At 40.2% G+C, this 21023-nt stretch overlaps 1 protein-coding gene across 1 annotated transcript in view; it reads left to right on the top strand.

Moving 5' to 3' along the window:
- Positions 1-21023, top strand: part of ADAM2 (ADAM metallopeptidase domain 2) — a 92896-nt gene that overhangs the window by 58015 nt on the left and 13858 nt on the right. The window contains exons 10-14 of the mRNA XM_053578751.1: positions 3630-3813; positions 6269-6367; positions 6483-6678; positions 10618-10723; positions 16776-16959. Coding sequence (XP_053434726.1) covers positions 3630-3813; positions 6269-6367; positions 6483-6678; positions 10618-10723; positions 16776-16959 — 769 coding nt within the window. The remainder of the gene's footprint in view (positions 1-3629; positions 3814-6268; positions 6368-6482; positions 6679-10617; positions 10724-16775; positions 16960-21023) is intronic.

Genomic DNA, 21023 nt, shown 5'->3' on the forward strand with positions numbered 1-21023 from the left:
TGCCCGGCTGGCTGAGGCTTGTGATCAGGGAAACAAGGCCCTCCTGGCAAATTAGGGACATGTGGAGCCTCTAGCAAGTACCATTTAAGAGATGTGAAGTTCTTTCACAGCTTCTGGAGGACTGTGGGGTCCTTGTAGGTTGAGCATGTATTCAGGACATAGTAAGTGACTATCTTACTGAACTTGACTATTTTTGTGGTAATATGGGTGTTTTCACTTCCATATTACCCGATGGAGGGAGCGTATGAGTCTTTCTGATGACAGCAGTAGCATATCAGGGAGGAGGCTAGAGAAAGCCCAGAAAGCTGAAACAACAGGAACAGGGGTTCCAGATCCCCACGGCACCACATCTCTTTTTCCAACAGTTCTTAATCAGTTCACGTCAGTGGCCTCACGGGGATATTAAAAAACTGGTTGACAGAGGAAGAAAAATCTCACTCTCTTTTCAATATGTTAGCTGGAGTATTAAAAAATTCATTATTTCATACTATCGTATAGTTATATTTAGACTTAAAGTCAGTGGGGAGGGGTGAGAAGTGTCCATGTGAGCCTGTTTACAAACATGGCTTTCCCTCGTGTGGGAGAGAATTGCCAGCTCCCAGTGCCTGTGCTGTGGCAAAGGACTTGGGTCGGGGATCTAGACACTGTAAAGTTGGACGTTCAGAGACAAGAAAGCATGAGGAAGAGGCAGGTGGGTTTGTTTAGAATGGGAGTAAAGAATACAAGATATTTATATTTGTGTTTGAGTGTCACCAGACAGTATTTTGTCCTGGTTGACCTGGGTCAACATTCTGACCTCCAGGAATACCAACCAGCTTCTTCCTACATCACCCATAAAACAAGGTGTAAGGCAGGTGGGGTGGGGGGCAGCCTTCAAGCACATTAGTGGAGTGCTAGAGACAATTCTGTTAAAGATTGTGCGCTCCTCTCTCCGGTCCCAGCAGAAAAAGCCATGCCTGCCATCTCAACTACACACAGGCCTGGACGCCTCCCCTCCATTCATCCTGACTCCCCCTCCTGCCTCTGAGGGTTACCTCCCAAGTAAAATTTCTGCAGTCAAGTTCATGCATTAGATTTGTTTTCCCCATTAATCTCAACAAAACCAGACGGCATCAAATATCAATAACATCAACACTGTTCAATAATCTTCGATTTATCATTGGCCAAAATATAGTTGTTTACAATGATATTGATGATGTATTGCTTGTGATGCTGATTATAATAGTTACAATAGTTGTAATGACGAGGACATGAAAGAAAGGAGAAAAAGACCTTCCATACAGAAAGTTCTTTGACCCTTCACGCACTTCTGAATATCTGTTCAATTTTGAAACCAGGTTACTTTGTTGGTGTGCTTGATGAATTATTCTCATGATTGCTAGAACCTTTCAAAATGTAGTGTTTCCTCATTTATTTTTTTCCACTTTGGAGAAAGTAGCAAATGTAAACAGGTTGTTCCTTACTGTTTTTCTAATTGCAATGTGTTTTATAGTCTTAAAGACTATGAAATTTCTGGTTATTTGTGACAATTATATAGAAATGGTATTGATTACTTTTTTAATTGATCTTGTATCCTGTAGCTTTGCTAAACACATACTAGTTTTGGAACTTTTAAATTAGTTTTGTTATGGTTTTATTGACACGCAATTATATATTAGAAATATAGTTTTCCATCTTTCTTTTCAATCTGTGTGTGTATATATATATATTTTTTTTTCTGCAGTTTTTGGTCAGGGCTGGGTTTGAACCTGCCACCTCTGACATATGGGGATGGCACCCTACTCCTTTGAGCCACAGGCACCACCCACAATCTGTATATTTTTTAAATTTCTATTTCTTGTCTTCTTAATAGTGCTTAGGACACCCAATGCCGTGTAAAATGAAAGTTGTGTATGTGAGTGCTTTTCTTTACTCTGATTTAAGGGGAAGACCTTTCATCTTTCACCAATAAATATGTCAAGTGAAGGTTCTCCTAAGGTCTTTTCATCAGATTCAGAAAATGCTCTCATATCCCTTATCTGCCAAAGCTTTCATTAGGAGTAGATTTTAAGGGCAGTGCCTGTGGCTCAGTGGGCAGGGCACCAACCCCATATACTGAGGGTAAAAGGTTCAAACCCAGCCCCAGCCAAACTGCAACAAAAAATAGCCAGGCGTTGTGGCAGGCACCTGTAGTCACAGCTACTTGGGAGGCTGAGGCAAGAGAATCACCTAAGCCCAGGAGTTGGAGGTTTCCGTGAGCTATGACACCACAGCACTCTACCAAGGGCAACAAAGTGAGACTCTGTCTCTCTTTTGTGTTTTTTTTCCAATTAGATCACCTTTTTCATGGCTAAGTAGTACTCCATGACACATGCCTGGCACATTTTACACATATATTCATGTATTGATAGGCACTTGGGGTGTTTCTACATCTTGACAATCATGAATTGTGCTGCTATAAGCATTCATGTGTAAAAAAAAAGAGTAGATTTTTAACAAGTATTTAGATGATTGTGTGCTTCTTTCTACTTCATTCTATTGCTACATTGAATTACATTTTACGGATCTGGAAATATTAATAGTGCAGAGTAAGCATAGGCCAGTCTGTAATGCTGTACCTGCATTATACTGTCACAGCTCTAAGAGATAAATAATACATTTATCACATACTGCAGAGAAAACTGAAGTGTATATATAATTTCAGTACCTTTCATAAGGGCATACAACTTGTGAATGGAAAAAAAAAAAAGATTTTAACCTGTGTTATTTGATTGACCCCCAGAGTCCACGTTCTGAAACACGTTATGCTTGGGGAGGGGCGGGTTATGATGGAGAGGAGAGGAATTTAAATTTAAGATGCCTGGGAGATAAGCTTGAGGAGAAACACTGCAGCAAAGCAACAGATATTACACTCTGGAGTTTAGGTAGTGAGTTTGAGTTAGAAAAACAAATATCTGAGATGTCAAGGGTAGTGCTGTTCAAAACTATAGAACTCGATGAGATTACCTATTAACAAGCACAGGTGAAGAAGGAAAAAACCTGATTTCTTTTGTTAACAAAGGCGTATCCCAACATTTAGAAGTCATAAAAGGGACAAGGAGCAATCAGTGAAACAGAAATGGAGCCCTTTGTAAGAAAAAAGCCAAAATCAGAGAGACCAGTGCCAAAAATAAGTGTCACATAAGAGCTCATAAAACTTCATGCATCGATAACTTACTCCTTCTATAGGGCAGCGCCTGTGGCTCAGTCGGTAGGACGCCGGCCCCATATACCAAGGGTGGTGGGTTCAAACCCGGCCCCGGCCAAACTGCAACCAAAAAATGGCCGGGCGTTGTGGCGAGCGCTGTAGTCCCAGCTACTCGGGAGACTGAGGCAAGAGAATCACTTAAGCCCAGGAGTTGGAGGTTGCTGTGAGCTGTGTGAGGCCGCGGCACTCTACCGAGGGCCATAAAGTAAGGCTCTGTCTCTACCAAAAAAAAAAAGACTTTTAAACTCTTGAACAGTTGAATTTCCATGCCTAGAATGTGAAAGCTTTCTGACACGAGATTGGGAGGTTTGGTGGGCTATGGAATGCTATTAAATAGCTTTACTCGAAGGGAAGGCAGTTCCTGAAAACTCACATAAAAATGTGAAGTTTTATGTGTTTTTAGTCGTTTCAGTGGTGTGAAGACGTTTAGTAACTGCAGCATGGAAGAGTTTGCACACTTTATTTCGAAGCAGAAGTCCCAGTGTCTCCAAAACCAGCCTCGCTTAGATCCGTCTTATAAGCAGAACCCAGTTTGTGGTAACCACGTGGTGGAACAAGGAGAGGAATGTGACTGTGGAAATGCACAGGTTGGTGCTGACCTGGAGGAAAATGTACAGGAATTGCACTAAACACGATTCATCCGTGTTTATAGCGTGACACTGCCCATTTTCCTGGGTTTGTCAAGCTAATGTTTTTTGCAGAGGCTTGAGGAAGGCCCATAGGGATCATTATAAACTAACAAATGCTTTTATATATATATATAAATATTGGTAAACAGATTCAGATATTTGTAACTCCACATGGAGTTGTATGGATGTACAGGCAATGTCATTTTCTTTACTCCACCTTTATTGAGATATAGTTGATAACTAAACACCATATATATTTAGTTGTATATGGCAGCTCACACGTGTAGTCCCAGCGGCTGAAGCAGGGGGATCTCTTGTGCCTGGGAGTTCAAGGTTGCAGTGAGCTACCATCTACCATTGCATTCTAGCCTTGGCAACAGAAGGAGATTTTATTGCCAAAAACAAAACAAAGCAACTAGAGAAAAGAATTAAAGCCGTACAACTTGATGATTGGGTATGTGGTACATGTGTACATTGTGAAATATTCACCTCATTCAAGCCAATTAACATATCGGTAACCTCACATAGTATTTCTTTTCTTTTCTTTTTTTTTTTTTTATTTCTCTTTTTTCTTCTTGGTGAGCACACTCAGGTTCTATCCCCTTAGCAGCCTTCAAGTGCACAATGGCATATTGCCAGTTATGGTCATTTGTCTTGTAGAAATGAATCTTTGCACCTGTTGTGAATGATCTCCCCACTTTCCTCGTCCTCCTGTTCCCTATAACACCGTTCTAACCTCTCATACAAATAATTTTTAAGGTCGCCGTTCCTTATATTTGACATCTGAGGTGACGTAGGTTTGCTGTCTTCCTCTGGAGTGTACTTTTTGCCTTGTATTCAAAGCTAAGATTTAAACCTGGTGCTTAACCTAAAGTCCTCTGACGTTCGGAAGGACAGATACACACCTTTCACCATGGCACAAGAAAACGTGGCAGGAGACATCGCGGGTTTAAAATATTTTAATCTAGGTCAGTATTTAAGTCAGAAAGATTTGGAACATATGAAATAAAGCAACACTAGTTTAGGCAAATCGTGGGCATCTTAGAAAAAGTGGCTGGGTTGAAAGAAGGTGAGAGGAGCAGAGAAAAAGGAATGGCAGGAGGTATCATGAGACTCGGTAGTGAGTGCTGACCTGGGACACGAAAGGGTGTGAGCGGAGCTCAGAGCTCCCCACAGCAGCTGCTGAGGTCACTGTGCACTCTCCCCAGCATAAGAAGTATATTTCTAGGCACTTCAATGTGTGATATATGTATTTAAGAGATCATTCCCCATCACCCACTTGTTTTTGCTTGGTTGGACTTGAATAGAAACATCTTGAAAATTTCTGCTAAAATTGGGCAGTAGTATGTCTATGCCCTATTAAATGTTTTATCATTGCATCTCGAACCAATATGATATAACGTTCCCCTCTAAAATGCCATACAGATAGCGGTAGCAAGGACGCATCCCATAACTGTGAAAAATATGGAAAATCCTGTGTCTCAGTAAACATCTTGCTGTAACTCATATTAACACTACTGATGTCTATGTCTTATTTTAGCACCCTCTAATGAATTTTTTCCCCAATGTTTTCCACTATTTCAAATCCCTGGGAATTTAAAAGAAAATGTAAACTTGTGTATGTATGTGAACACATCGTCTCTCCAACCTCCTCTTCCATTTTCTACTGCTTTTATTAACCCTAGAATTTTTAAAAGCAGATTCACTGCATCTAGATAGATGGACTATCGCATAAAACAGGGCACGGTGGGCAGCACCTGTGGCTCAAAGGAGGAGGGCGCCCGCCCCATCTGCTGGAGGTGGTGGGTTCAAACCCAGGCCCGGCCAAACACTGCAAAACAAACAAACCAAAAAAAAAAAAAAAACAGGGCACAGTAAGTTACAGGCAAATAACATAAAAGTGACAACTTCAGCCATGCTCAGAAATAATACCATTTCCTTATTATAGGATTAAAAAAAGAAATAAACTTTGACTATTCCCCCAAAATGCACCACATTTTTAACAGAGTAAATCCAGAAGGATTGAGTAAGAAGTAGTCACTACAATGAAATTTTAAAATTATCACTTCTGTTTATCATTCTGTCCTATATTTAACTATCTCTTTTGTCTACAAGAGCCAGAGACCATCTCAACCTAGGGCTGGATCCCAGGGCTTCAGAGACCCCTATTCCCTAGATAACCAAACCTACTCTAGAAATATAAAAAATCCATACGGTCTTACATTTTGTAGGTAACTGGTGAGTAAGTCTCTTAATTTTTTTTTCTGTTTGGCAACATGTTTGTTAAGCATCCATGTGTGTATTACGTTGTATTTCTGTGCACACTATGTGTATCATGTTAACACCATGAAAATGCATGTCCAACGTCAATGCAAGTTAGAAGACGTGTCGGTGTATTTTGTTTTCCTTTCAGAACTGTGCTGCTGCTGAAGACAACTGCTGTGATGCTGCAACATGTAGATTGACACGAGGTTCGTCTTGTGACAGAGGAGAGTGCTGTGAAGAGTGCCATGTAAGAGCTTTTAGAAATGTTTCTGTTTACCAACGTAAGTAATGCTGTCATTCTCTATAATGCTTCTGTACTCACATTTCTGCTTTATTCAGTATTATTTGCTTTGCCCCATCAGTTTAAGGGAAAAGAACAAGTCTGTAGGCCAGCATACGACGAATGTGATTTCCCTGAATATTGCAACGGATCTTCGCCACAATGTCAGGAAAACGTCTTTGCTCAGGACGGGACGCCCTGTGGGCAGAACCTGTGGCTCTGTATTGACGGCGAGTGCAGGAGTGGGGACCTGCAGTGTACAGCCGTGTTCTCTGAGGGTATTCGTTAGAATCCAATTTCTCTTTTGTGTATGTTTTCTGGAAACAAATGAAATAGGTGTTGATATGTGATTTTGACTTTTAAAATAGTGTGGTTTGAATTTAAATGTTGTAAAATATATATATAGAAAAAGAAGAGGAATACTGTAAAAAATAAAATGTAAGTAACCTGAAATTACAATTTTGAATTATTTCCACAAAATAATGAATGGAAATGTTCAAAGTCGATGGGCCTTCTGAGTTTAAAGAGAAAGACATTAAACTGAGCACCAGCTACACTCTCCTCTGACTCCACCTCCACAGTGTTGTTAGTAAACACAGAACGAGCAAATATGTGCACATAAATAAAGACATTAAAAAGATGCTGAGGAATGGCTCAACACCTGTAGCTCAAGCGGCTAAGGCGCCAGCCTCATACACCAGAGGTGGTGGGTTCAAATCCAGCCCGGGCCTGCCAAACAACAATGACAACTACAACCAAAAAACAGCTGGGCGTTGTGGCGGGCACCTGTAATCCCAGCTACTTGGGAGGCTGAGGCAAGAGGATCGCTTAAGCCAGGGAATTGGAGGTTGCTGTGAGCTGTGATAGCACAGTACTCTACCCAGGGTGACAGCTTGAGGCTCTGAGTATAATTTTCAGCACTCATGCATGCCTTCAGCTGGGGCAACTATGATGAGGACTCATGAAAATCCAGATTCTGTCACGTTGTTAAGACTTCATGTGCACTGAAGTTGAAAACAAAAAGAAAAACCATGGTACGAACCACATATGGAATGGTTTGCTGGAGAGAATGGAGACCACACCGTTGGCAATAGTATTTCAGGCCTATATCAGAAGAATCAAGAGCCATTGGCAGAGGAAATATTAAGAATATTCATTAAAAAAAAAAAAAACAGCCAAGCAGATCAACTTTTTTTCTCGACTAGTACAGGTAGCAAGTCCAATTCTAATTTCTGTGTCCAAGGAAAGGTGCGTTGAAAAACAGTTATCAATTTCCAATTAATTTTTTTTTTTTTTTGAGATAGACTCTCAAGCTGTCACCCTGGGTAGAATGCCATGGTATGTGATCATAGCTCACAGCAACCTCCAACTCAGGCTCAAGCAATCCTCTTGCCTCAATATTTCTATTTTTACTAGAGACGGGGTCTCGCTTTTTGCTCAGGCTGGTCTCCAACTCCTGAGTTCAAGCAATCCACCCGCCTCAGCCTCCCAGAGTGCTGGGATTACAGGCATGAGCCGCCGCGCCTGGATCTATTTTTAAAGATCCAGATTATTTATTTCACTGATTTTTCCTACTATTGTTTGGCTTTCCCTTTGATCAATATTTTCTCTCATATTGATAATTTCTCTTCTACTTTTTGCTTTATCTTTTGTTTTCCAGTGTCATTAGGTCATTATTTAAAAAGAAGCAGGGATGCTATAAATCCCCCTCTGGCCAGATGTTTATCTGCAGCCACACAATGTTGATACTAAATTCTAAATATTTTCTAATATCCAACACTCATTTTGCCTTTATACCTGGGTTATTTAGGAGATCACAACTTCATTTTAAAGTATTTGGGAATTCTTTAATAATAAGTTTAATTTCGTTGTGGTCTGAAAGACACTCATGTAATTCCAATATTTACTACTTTATTGAGTTTTTATTTCATGTCTTAAAATATCATTTGCCTGAATGTTTTAATGGACTTGAAAATGTTGTGTGTTCTTCCATTATTACTTTTAGCATTCTATAAAATAAATGTCAATTAGGTCAAGTTAGCTGATACTGTTTTGCAAGTATTTTATATCTTTGTTTTTTTATTTATTATTTTATTTTTTATTTTTTTGCAGTTTTTGGCCAGGGCTGGGTTTGAACCCGTCACCTCCAGCCTGTAGGGCCGGCAGCCTACTCCTTTGAGTCACAGACGCACCTTTTATATCTTTATTTTTGTAGTCTCGTTATATCAATTACTGAAAGAGATAGGTTGAAACTTTTATCCATCATTATGAATTTGTTTTCAATTTATCAATTTTTGCTTCAGATATGTGAAGGTCTAAATTTAAGTGCATATACATTCAGGAATTTTATGTTACTTATGAAATCGACTGTGTAATGTCACTTTGTAATGTCCCCGAAAATATTCCCCCTTAGGATGTATACTTTATCTCTTACAAACATAAAAAGTCCAGATTTCTTTTTTGACAAGATATTGTATTAGAGGAGATATCTAGTATGAAGTTTATTGAATCATTGTTATTCAATTTTTAACAGCTTTATTAGGATATATTTCACCCATTTAATGTAGCATGCAGGGCTTTTAGTATATTCATAGCTCTAAAACCACCTCCACATTGTAATTTTAAATTACCAGATGTAAAAAAAAAAAAGCTCAGGAGGGGGAGGTGGCTCACACCTGAAATCCTAGCATTCTGGGGGGGCCGAGGCAGGAGAATCCTTTGAGTTCATAACTTCAAGACCAGCCTGAGCAAGATGGAGACCCATTTCTGTTAAAAATAGGCAATTTAGCCAAGTGTCCTGGTGGGCACCTATAGTCCTCCAGAGCTTTGTACATTGATGCATTTATGGGGTTCAGGGTACAGCTTGGATATACAATGTGAAATGCTTACATTGAACTAAGTAACACATCCATCACAATTATACTCATTTCTAATAGTTTTGAAAGGTACCATTGCATCATGCACATTAGGTGAGGTCCCCCCAGATACCCTCCCTCTTTCCAAATTCCCCTTCCCCTCCCCTCTCTCTTCCCTTCTACTTTATGGACTATAGTTATCTCTCCTTATATATGAATCTCCTGCCCTACACATGTTTAGAACCAGGAAAAAGCCTTGAGGAAGAAACCAATTACATACTGTATTTTGTCATTACAGCTATAAAAGATCATTAAAATAGGGCTTATTTTTCTGCCCTCCAGGAATAGCTTTTTGCCCTAGCCAAGCTTAAAATTTTAACTTCTCACCCATAATCATCTTTATAAATAACCTCCGAGGTAAAATAAACTATATTTTGAGTTCACCTGTGCCCGTAGGGGTTTCAGCTGAGATCCTAGTCTGTCCACCAAGGCTCCTCTCATGGAATATTGGAATGTCATTTTTCTCCATCACCACTATGCAATGGGTCAATCTCCTGTCAAAGACTTTTGGCTACATGTTTCGGAGCAGAACCAATATGGGTTATGAAAAATAAACTTGTCTCTAAGTAGGTTGGATCTTATGAGAATTAAAATTAAATGGATTATGCATATGAATTTGTAGTGAGAGTGAGAATGAATGATGCCAAGATTTTTTTGGTTTGAAGAAATTATGATAAAAAAAAATAACATAGGGCAGCGCCTGTGGCTCAGTGAGTAGGGCACCAGTCCATATACCGAGGGTGGTATGTTCAAACCCAGTCCCGGCCAAACTGCAACAGAAAAAATAGCCAGGCGTTGTGGCGGGCGCTTGTAGTCCCAGTTACTCGGGAGGCTGAGGCAAGAGAATCACTTAAGCCCAGGAGTTGGAGGTTGCTGTGAGCTGTGACTCTTGTCTCTAAAAACAAAAAAAGAAAAGAAAAAAAATAGCATAATTGGTTAGTGGTTTGATTTGAAAAGACATTTATGAAAAAAATAACTGTTCATTGGCTAGTCATTCAATTACTTTTAACAAGTCTCTTATGTACTTATAGAAAGGAATGTGTAACTTAGCAACAGGAGAAGTTAACCTTTATCCTATGGTTAACTTGGGTATATGTTTATGGATAGTAGTCAAGAATCATTTCAATTTTTAAGTATTAAGTGGTTTTGCATAATCTTAAATCTAGTTTTTATTTTAAAAGTTGTAGTAGGATCTTGTTTTGTAAATAAATGTATTTTAACTCATTTTGTAATTTTATGTGTTTTTGTTGATTATTTTAAATAAGTGCTCATTTAATATGACCAATCACACTTTTTTTTTAGTTATGCAGTTTGGTACTGACGAGTGTTTCGTTGAACTTAATACCAAGGGTGACCAATCTGGGAACTGTGGCCCAAACGCTGATGGAGTCAAAAAGTGTGAACTTAAGTATGTTTTCAGAAATCTATTTGAGAACCTCTGCTTATTACCTTATATTTGAAAATATCGCCAATTACGTTTATAGATAAGCAAAATATCACCCGGTATAAAGTCAGATCGTGTTTGATGGAAAATTGTAAACCTCGTAGAGACAAAAGTCAGTTTTGTTTTTTGTTTTTTTTTTTTTTTGCTGTTTTTGCCTTCCTTTTCATTAGCTTTAAAAAGCAGTGGTACAATTTTAACTTTATTGTTTGCTATGAATAATACATGTTGAAACTCTGTATTCATTTCCTCTTTTCTGAAGGCTAAAGAATTTTGTTAAGGAAGGAATTTACACAGCTGAATTCAAAACCACCGACTCTTCCCGTCTGTGAGCAGCCACAGAAAACAGTGTTCATTTTCTTTTTTTTTTTTTATTGTTGGGGATTCATTGAGGGTACAATAAGCCAGGTTACACTGATTGCAATTGTTAGGCAAAGTCCCTCTTGCAATCATGTCTTGACCCCATAAAGTGTGACACACACCAAGGCCCCACCCACCTCCCTCCTTCCCTCTTTCTGCTTTTCCTCCCCCCCATAACCTTAATTGTCATTAATTGTCCTTGTATCAAAATTGAGTACATAGGATTCATGCTTCTCCATTCTTGTGATGCTTTACTAAGAATAATGTCTTCCACGTCCATCCATACAGCTCCAGGAGCCGCTGTTAATGTGCTCCCTGGATTCTTCACTCCCCACGCTTAGTTCAGCAAACAGCCAGGTTGTAAGGCACAGTCTATATGCAGATTTTCGTGCTCAGTCTCTCTGATTCTCCGGTCACTAAGTGATGTTAGCGCCATCTTCTAATTCTGTTTATTGGTTATTCAAGCTCAGAGATTGTACGTGCTCTTGTAAATTTAAAATGAAAAAAAGCCACATCTACAAAATCTCTCATGATGTACTTGCTGTTCTACAAGGTTAGTTACGTGGCTCCTTCCTCTAGTTAAATGTGCTGCAGTGTCTCAAAGTGAGTTTGCCTCTGTGTGTTTCAGAACAGTTTTACCTTACCGCCATGCCTTCCAGCCAGAGACCCCCAGGAACACCCCTGTAGTTGTGCTTCTGATAACGTTCCAGGGAGGGAGAATCCCCCCACTGTGGAAAGGTGGGGGGTTCCTTGGTTGCAGAGTTTTACACACTTACTCTAAGACGTGTGCTTGTGTTAGGGAGTGTTCAGGAGAGTTTCAGGAAGTCGACATTTGCTCTGAATTGACACGAAGTGGAGGTCATTTTGTCATTATGGGTCTTAATGAATCTTACATATGAGGAAGGAAGACTAAAGTGAAGCTAAAGGGGTCATTGCTGAAGACGCACAGGCCACTCGGGTCAGGTGAGTCCCGAGGAGCTGCAGGAATTCCATGGCCGGACAGTGCGTATGGTCTCTGCTGTGCCCAGACGTGATTTTCAGAGTGGACTCGCTTTCTTGTTCTTAATCACTGGTGGTCATAGCCTGGCCTTGCTCCCTGTTAATGTTGTATGGAATTGCTCGTGTTGGGTGGGTGGGCACACTGAGTGCAGGGCAGCGCTCATCCACGCCAAGGCCCTGAGGAATAACAAAGGCTGGTTTGCCCATTTTTACTTCCCTCTTTTGGCCAAAGGTAGGAAAGGTCAGTCTATAGAAAATAGTCCTGAGATGTTTATATGTTCAGCATTGCTGAGACTGTGCTGACTGAGAGGTTATTTAGACAACATGTGTATTTATGTCTGTCTGTGGCTGGCCTAGGGTCAGTCCTTCCTGGCTTTCTTGGTTTTTTGAATTCTCTCTGATATGGCAGTGGTCATGTAGTAGCATTTTAGACCTCAGGCATGGAGTCTAAATACATGGGCCAAATAAAAATTTTATGGTATAACATGTACTATAAGCAGATACTCACATTAATCCGAGGGATGTAATACCTTAAATGATGTACATAATGGTAACATGAGGCATATAATTAGTGATTTTTGTTAATTAATGAGACTTTGGCCCTTAAAATCTTAGTTTTTAAAAGGTAGGTGAACAGACAGCACCCATAGTTCAGTGGGTAGGGTGCCAGCCATGTACAGCAAGGCTGGCAGGTTCAAACCCAGCCCGGGCCAGCTAAAAAAATGAGAACTGCAACAAAAAAATTAGCCAGGTGTTGTGGCAAGCACCTGTAGTCCCAGCCACTTGGGAGGCTGAGGCAAGAGAATGGCTTGAGCCCAAGAGTTTTGAGGTTGCTGTGAGCTGTGATGCCACAGCACTCTACAGGGGGCGATATAGTGAGACTTTGTCTCCAAAAAAAAGAAAAAAAAAGGTAGGTGAACAGATGCAAAATTCATGCTTAGTAAATTTTTAACAGTTGAGATACATTTAAATGATGATTAATATTTAAGGACAGATTTTTGTCCTTGTTTTTATTAGGTAAAATCAGTTAAATGTATGCCTTATGACATATTTTTCTAGATTCTGCCTTACAACATATTTTTCAGAACATTGGCATTGGCAAATTCACAGATTTTATTCAAATTTCATCACTTGCCCATGCATTGGTCTGTATATGTATGCAAAGAGGTACGGCAGGTGTTGTATGGTAAATTGTCGTCTTAATAGTTGGAATTTTCCAATTAATAAATAATATCTCTCAATTTATTTCACTCTTTAACTTTTCTCAGCCAGATTTACTAATTTTCCGTGTTCAGATATCATATTTCTTTCATTAAATATATTCCTAAATGTTCTTCTGAGACCACTTTTTTTTTTTTTTTTGTGGTTTTTGGCCGCGGTTGGGTTTGAACCCGCCACCTATGGCATATGGGACCAGCGCCCTACTCCTTGAGCCACAGGTCCCGCCCCTGAGACCACTTTAAACAGAATAGCTCTCTGAATTTCATTTTTACATTGTTCGTTACTTGTCTTTACTAATCATAACAAAAATACAAATAATGTTTTTGTGTTAACCTTGGTCTTTTAAAATTTGATTTCATGTTTTTATTTTTTGAGACAGAGTCTCATTCTGTTGCCCAGGCTAGAGTGCTGTGGCATCAGCCTAGCTCACAGCAACCCCAAAGTCTTGGGCTCAAGTGATCTTCCTGCCTGGACCTCCCAGAGTGCTAGGATTACAGGCAGGAGCTACTGGCCCCCCAGATCTTGATCTTTTGTATTGTGTGACCATCCTGAAGTTGTGTGTGTGTGTGTGTCAGCATTTATGTGTAGAATCACCTCATCTTCAAGTAAATTTTTAATTTATTCTTTTGCTATTAGGATGTCTTTAATCTCTTTCTTGATTGATTAAACTATCTCGATCTCCATTAAAATGCTGCATTTAAAAGAGAGAAAGTGAACACTCTTGATGATTTTCAGTTTTATGGAAAATATTCAGCTTTTCATCATTAAGTTCATTGTGGTGTTTTTAAATGCTCTTTAATCTGATAGAGGAAGTTCCCTTCTTTCAGTTTGTTGAGAGCTTTCAGTACTAAATAATGGTTTCATTTTTTCAAATGCTTTTCCTTCAAATACTGCCATAATTTCATGGGGTTTTTGTTTTGTTTATATAGTACTTTACATTAATTGATTTTCATATGTTAAACCAAACTTGGGTCATTTTTTCAGTATCTAGAGTGATAATCTCTGATTTTTAATTGCTTATTTAGATCATTCCAATTAAAATTGGTTGTTGGCAGGCACAGTGGCTGACATCTGTAATCCTAGCACTCTGGGAGGCCAAGGCGGGTGGATTGCCTGAGGTCACAGGTTCGAGACCAGCAGAGCAAGACCCCATCTCTAAAAACAGCCAGGCATTGCGGGCGCCTGTAGTCACAGCTACTTGGGAAATTGAGGCAAGAGAATCACTCAAGCCCAAGAGTTTGAGGTTTCTGTGAGCTGTGATGCCGCTGCACTCTACCGAGGGTGCCAAAGTGACACTCTGTCTCAAAAAAAATAAAACAAGGGCAGCGCCTGTGGCTCAGTGGGCAGGGTGCCAGCCCCATATACCGAGGGTGGCGGGTTCAAACTCAGCCCCAGCCAAACTGCAACAAAATAATAGCCGGGCGTTGTGGTGGTAGTCCCAGCTACTCGGGAGGCTGAGGCAAGAGAATCACCTAAGCCCAGGAGTTGGAGGTTGCTGTGAGCTGTGTGATGCCATGGCACTCTACCCGAGGGCCATAAAGTGAAACTCTGTCCCTACAAAAAAATAAATAAATAAAAATAAATTAAATTAAAACGGTTGATAATGTGCACTTATATCTACTATCTTTAAATAACAATGTACAATACAATAATAGTTCACCCTCCGACAACACTAACACTGCTTCATGTGAAGGGCAGGGGAGTGACATTCAGTCCCTGTAACATCACTATTAATCATTTTACTTATGCAAATGTTAAACACACCCAATACAGCCTACTGTTATTGCTTTAAAGCAGATAGTGAGTTACCTGTCGGTTCAACCAGGGGTAAGAAAAATAAAAGAATATTTTACTTTCATGTGTTTATTTTCTGAGGCTCTTCCTTTCTTTTTGTAGCTCCAAGTTTCTGAATCATATCGTTTCCTTTCATCTGAAGAACTTCTTTTCATTTTCTTACAGGAAAGGTGTAAGAAATGCGTTATTTAATTTATTGCCGTTCGTCTGCTTCTGCTGTGGAGTGAAACTATTACTATTGGGATGCCTTTAATCTCTTTCTTGCTTGATTAAGCTATCTAGATCTCCATTAAATGTTGGGGAAAATGCTTTTTCGCCCCTGCACATTACATTGGGAAAAACAGCTCCTCTGCTGTGGAAGTCACCGATTTTCACCACCAGCACTACCTTGCCCATAGGACTGTTTTGAGATGGGGGTAGGGGCAGGGAACAGACTCAGGGAAGAAGACAGCAGCCCTCTACCCCCTCTTCTTACTGGGTTTTATAGCAGCTTTTCATAAAGAAAGCCTTCTCATTTTATTGTTTGCTTTTGGTTAATATTCATAGCCCTGAAATAGGTGTTTTTGACAAATGGGCCAGTTTTTAAATCTTCTGAGGGAAGCTGGTTAACTCCCCACTGGCTCTCCCTCATGGTGCTCCCTTAGCAGGTTTACCTCCACAGTTCTATTTCAGTGTGTGATTTATCACAAAATCTAGCACAAATCCATGAAAACCACTCTCTTCTACTAGTAACAGAAGGGAACTTTCTTACCTAACAAAGCTACATGACTTTTACACTGCTCCAAGCTTCATCTAGAATAAATTCCGCTCGATGTAAAGAGGTTAAGCTTTTCATGAGTCCAAGACTGCTGATAATGAATTTTCTTAATTGTTGTTGGAAAATGCCATTACCTCGTTTCGGGGGATATTTTCTCTGTGTGTACAGTGGGAAAACTGTAGATATTCTGTTTCACCGTTGAAAATATCTTTCAACAGTCTTCTAGTTCTCAATTATTTTTGCTGCAAAGTCAACCTTCAGTTACCATTTTTAGGCTGCTCACACTTCCTCATATCCTGGTTAGTTTTATGATTTTCCTGCAGTTCGCAGTCACATCATTATGATGCATCTTAATGGCTTTATTTTCATGTTGATAGCATGACATTGAAATACTACTTGAATGCAAGTTTTAGAATTTTGTCATTTTGGGACCCGTACGTTAAGTTGAAAAGGGAACCTTGTTCGTAGGCAAGGCCCTCACATTGGAGGGTTTTTTTTTTTTTTGTAGAGGCAGAGGTTCACTTTATGGCCCTCGGTAGAGTGCCGTGGCCTCACACAGCTCACAGCAACCTCCAACTCCTGGGCTTAAGCGATTCTCTTGCCTCAGCCTCCCAAGTAGCTGGGACTACAGGCACCCCCCACAATGCCCGGCTATTTTTTGGTTGCAGTTTGGCCGGGGCTGGGTTTGAACCCGTCACCCTCGGTATATGGGGCCGGTGCCTTACCGACTGAGCCACAGGCGCTGCCCCACATTGGAGGGTTTTTAAAAATCAGTCCCTGATGTTTTTTCAAAAACCTTGAATACTTTATTTAAATCTGTTTTAAAGATGATTTTTCAATATTTCTCTAAATTAGAATTCATCATTTTCCTTTTTGGGTCAATTACAGAGATGCGAAGTGTGGAAAATTAATATGTAAATATAACAGTGATAAGATACTTGCCTTGATGGCCGCAACCGTCATTTATGTCAACGCAAATGAACAAATCTGTGTTGCCCTGGAATATCCCCACGGTCATGCGGACAGCAATCATATGTGGGTAAAAGACGGGACCATCTGTGGTAATAATCGGGTGAGTGACCTTTCCTTCCCATGTAACTTCCTAACATTTCATACTCTGTTGGTAAAGAATATTTAATATTCTCCCTGAGAATGAAGCATGCATTCAATAAAGAAAAATGGAAAATAACAAACTCACTGTTTTTTATGTATTTTTATGATTTTTTAAATTTCAAAATATCAAGGAGGTGCAAATATCTTTGTTATGTGCCTTAAGTCAGGGCACTAAGTGAATCACTTGACTAGTGTTCACTGTATCTGTTAGATAGGTTCCTCTCCTTCCTCTCCTCTCCTCCTGCTTGATTGACGATGATTTTTACTTCTCTCTGTGTACAGGTGTGCCTCTCTGTTAGTTTCAATTTATTTGAGGGTGCATGTGGTGTTTGTTTTTCCATTCTTGAGATATTTTGCTTAAGATAATGGCCTCCAGTTCCTTCCAATATGATGCAAAAGGCATTAATTCATCTTTCTGTGGTGGAGTAGTACTCCATGGTATAGGTATACCACATTTTGTTAATCTACTTATGAACTGACAGATATTTGGGTAAATTCCAGATCTTTGTCATTGTAAATTGGTATGCAATAAACATTTGAGCGCTAATATCTTTTTTTTTTTTTTTTTTTGAGACAGAGTCTCACTTTGTTGCCCATGGCCTCATAGTTCACAGAAACCTCAAACTCTTGGACTTAAATGACCCTCTTGCCTCAGCCTCCCAAGGAGGTGGGACGACAGGCACCTGTCACAACACCCAGCTCCCAGCTACTTTTGAGACAGGGTGTCACTCTTGCTCAGGCTGATCTTGAACTCCTGAGCTCTGACAATTGACTTGCCTCAGCCTCCCAGAGTGCTGGGATTACAGGTGTGAGCCACCTCACCTGGCCGCTATTGTCTTTTTAATAAAATGAGTTCTTTTCCTCTGGGGAGCTACCCAGCAGTGGGATTGCTGGACCAAATGATAGGTATACTTTTAGTTCTCTGAGGAATCTCCTTTTTGTTTTCCATATCAGTTGTCCTAATTGGCAATCCAACAGTGTACAAGCTCTCCTTTCTCTCTGCATCTGTGCCAACATCTACTGCTTTTAGACTTCTTAATAAAAGCCATTCTAACAGGGGCAAGGCAATATCTTGTTTTGGTTCTAATTCGCATTTCCCTGGTAACATTTAACATTTTCTCAAATGTTTTTTGGTCATTTATCTAATTTTTTTGTTTTTAAAAAGGCCTGTTTGTATCTTTTGCCCACATTTTAACAGTTTTTTTTTTCTTGCTAGTAGGTTTGAGTCCTATGTAGATTTTGTATATTAGCCCTTTATCAGATGTATGATTTGTTAATATTTTCTCCCATTCTCTAGGTTTTCTGTTGTTCTGTGATTTCTATACCTGGTCATTTTAATTAACCAAGTCCCATTTGTTTATTTATGTCTTGCTGTAATTGCCATTATGGTGTTAGTCACAGATTCTTTGCCCAAGGTGATAATATGGAAGAAATTTCCCTAAATTTCCTTCTAGAATTCTTATGGTGTCATGCCTTACATTTAATTTTTTTATCCATCTTGAATTAATTTGGGGGAGTGCTGAAAGATAGGGGTGCCATTTTATTTTTCTGCATGTGGCTATCTACTTTTCCAGCACTGTCTATCGAATAGGGCTTCTTTCCCCAAAGTGTATATTGTTGTCTGCTTGGTCAAAGTTTAGTTGGCTGTTGGTAGATGGCTTTATTTATGTCTGGAATTTTTCGTATGTTCTGTTCCATTGGTCTATGTCTCTCTTTTTTGGGTGCCAACATCACGCTGTTTTGATTATTACAGTCTTGTAGTATAGTTTGAAGTCTAACAGTGTGATGCCTGCAGATTTGTTCTTTTTGCTTAAGATTACTGTGGCTATTCAAGCTCTTTTCTGGTTCCAAATGAAGCATAGAATTATTTATTCTACATATGTGAAGTACAATGTTGGCATTTTGACGTGCATTTCATTGAACCTGTAAATCACTTTGGATAGTGTGGACATTCTAACAATGTTGATTCTACTGATGCATGAGATCAGTTAGAGTTGCGGCGACCTGGGGTCTGATATCCCCCCTGAAAGGAGTGTGTCAGAATCTTTGGTGATATTTGGGAAATTTTCATTTATAATATTCTCTAGTATGGCTTCCATTCCTCTGGGGCATTCTTCTTCCCCTTCTGGGATACCTATAACTCGTATGTTTGAACACTTCATAAAGTCCCGTAGTTCTGTCAGTGAATGTTCTGTTTTCTCTCTCTTCTTTTCTGCCTCATTAACTATCTGAGTTATCTCAAGTGCTTTGTCCTCTACCTCTGAGATTCTTTTTTCTGCATGATCTAATCTGTTGTTGATACTTTCTATTGCATCCTTAAGTTCCCTAATTGACTGCTTCAGTTCCTTCAGCTCTGCTATAGCCTTTCTATATTCTTCATATCTTTCATCCCTTATTTGATTCTGTTTTTCGATTTCCTTTTGGTTATTTTCCACTTTATCACAGTTTCCTTCATTGTTTCCATCATTTCCTTCATTGTTATCATCATCTGTATTCTAAATTCCCTTTCTGTCATTTCTAACATTTCTTTATAGGTAGAGTCCTCTACAGTAGGTGGGAGTCCCATGGTGGGAGTTGCTCTGGACTGCAGCAGTCCCATGGTGGGAGTTGCTCTGGACTGCAGCAGTCCCATGGTGGGAGTTGCTCTGGACTGCAGCAGTCCCATGGTGGGAGTTGCTCTGGACTGCAGCAGTCCCATGGTGGGAGTTGCTCTGGACTGCAGCAGTCCCATGGTGGGAGTTGCTCTGGACTGCAGCAGTCCCATGGTGGGAGTTGCTCTGGACTGCAGCAGTCCCATGGTGGGAGTTGCTCTGGACTGCAGCAGTCCCATGGTGGGAGTTGCTCTGGACTGCAGCAGTCCCATGGTGGGAGTTGCTCTGGACTGCAGCAGTCCCATGGTGGGAGTTGCTCTGGACTGCAGCAGTCCCATGGTGGGAGTTGCTCTGGACTGCAGCAGTCCCATGGTGGGAGTTGCTCTGGACTGCAGCAGTCCCATGGTGGGAGTTGCTCTGGACTGCAGCAGTCCCATGGTGGGAGTTGCTCTGGACTGCAGCAGTCCCATGGTGGGAGTTGCTCTGGACTGCAGCAGTCCCATGGTGGGAGTTGCTCTGGACTGGTTTTTCATGTTACCAGGATTTTTCTTCTGCTTCTTCCTCATGAGTTTCCTTGCTCTAATTTTCCTTTCACTTCCTCTTGCTCTTTAAGTTACCATGCCTCTGGACTAGGGTATCAATGAGTCCTTTTGGTACAGGACCAGAAAGATGAGAAGATTGAAGAGCAAGAAGGGAAAAAAGAAAAAAAAAAGAGAGAGAGAGAGAGAAAGGAGAAAGGAGAGGGGGTGAGTAAATGGAATATTGACAAAAAGAAGAGAGGCACAGAAAGAGGGAGACAGGAGCAAGGTATGTGTACAGTAGGACACTTTGACCCAACCTTAAAACCCCCAACTTCTGGGGGTGCCAGGTTGGGTGGTTCCCTTGAGGTCAGCAGCTTTTTGCTAGCCTGTTTGGACACAGTACCCCACCTCCACCAAGTAGAGAGGAAAGAAAAAATGCTATAAATAAAACCAAAACAAGCAAACAGTAAACTTTACGGGATAAAATTGGGGGAAAAACTAACTAATAGGAGTAGAAACACTAGCAAAAATGAAGTTCTAATTGTTAAGGTAGGCAACAATGGAAAATTATATTTAAACTAGAAAAATGAAGAAAAGAAAGAAAAAAGAAAAATCTAGAGGGAAAAACGTTGAAATTTAAAAAAAAGCAAAGCAGTATATATATCTTGCTGAGTATTGTCTGGGCAGCAGGTGATCTTCTGGGATATGAGATTTTAATCACAATGTTGATATGGCTGTATGAGATGGGGACTGGAGGCCTCTGCTGATTTCTCAAACCCTGCAGGGTGGAGAACCTGAATCTCTCCTCAGCCCACTTAAAAGGCACTTTAAAATGCTAACCTTGGGGCGGCGCCTGTGGCTCAGTCGGTAAGGCGCTGGCCCCATATACCGAGGGTGACGGGTTCAAACCC

Source organism: Nycticebus coucang, chromosome 24, assembly GCF_027406575.1.
Source record: "Nycticebus coucang isolate mNycCou1 chromosome 24, mNycCou1.pri, whole genome shotgun sequence".
In the NCBI taxonomy this organism is placed as follows: domain Eukaryota; kingdom Metazoa; phylum Chordata; class Mammalia; order Primates; family Lorisidae; genus Nycticebus; species Nycticebus coucang.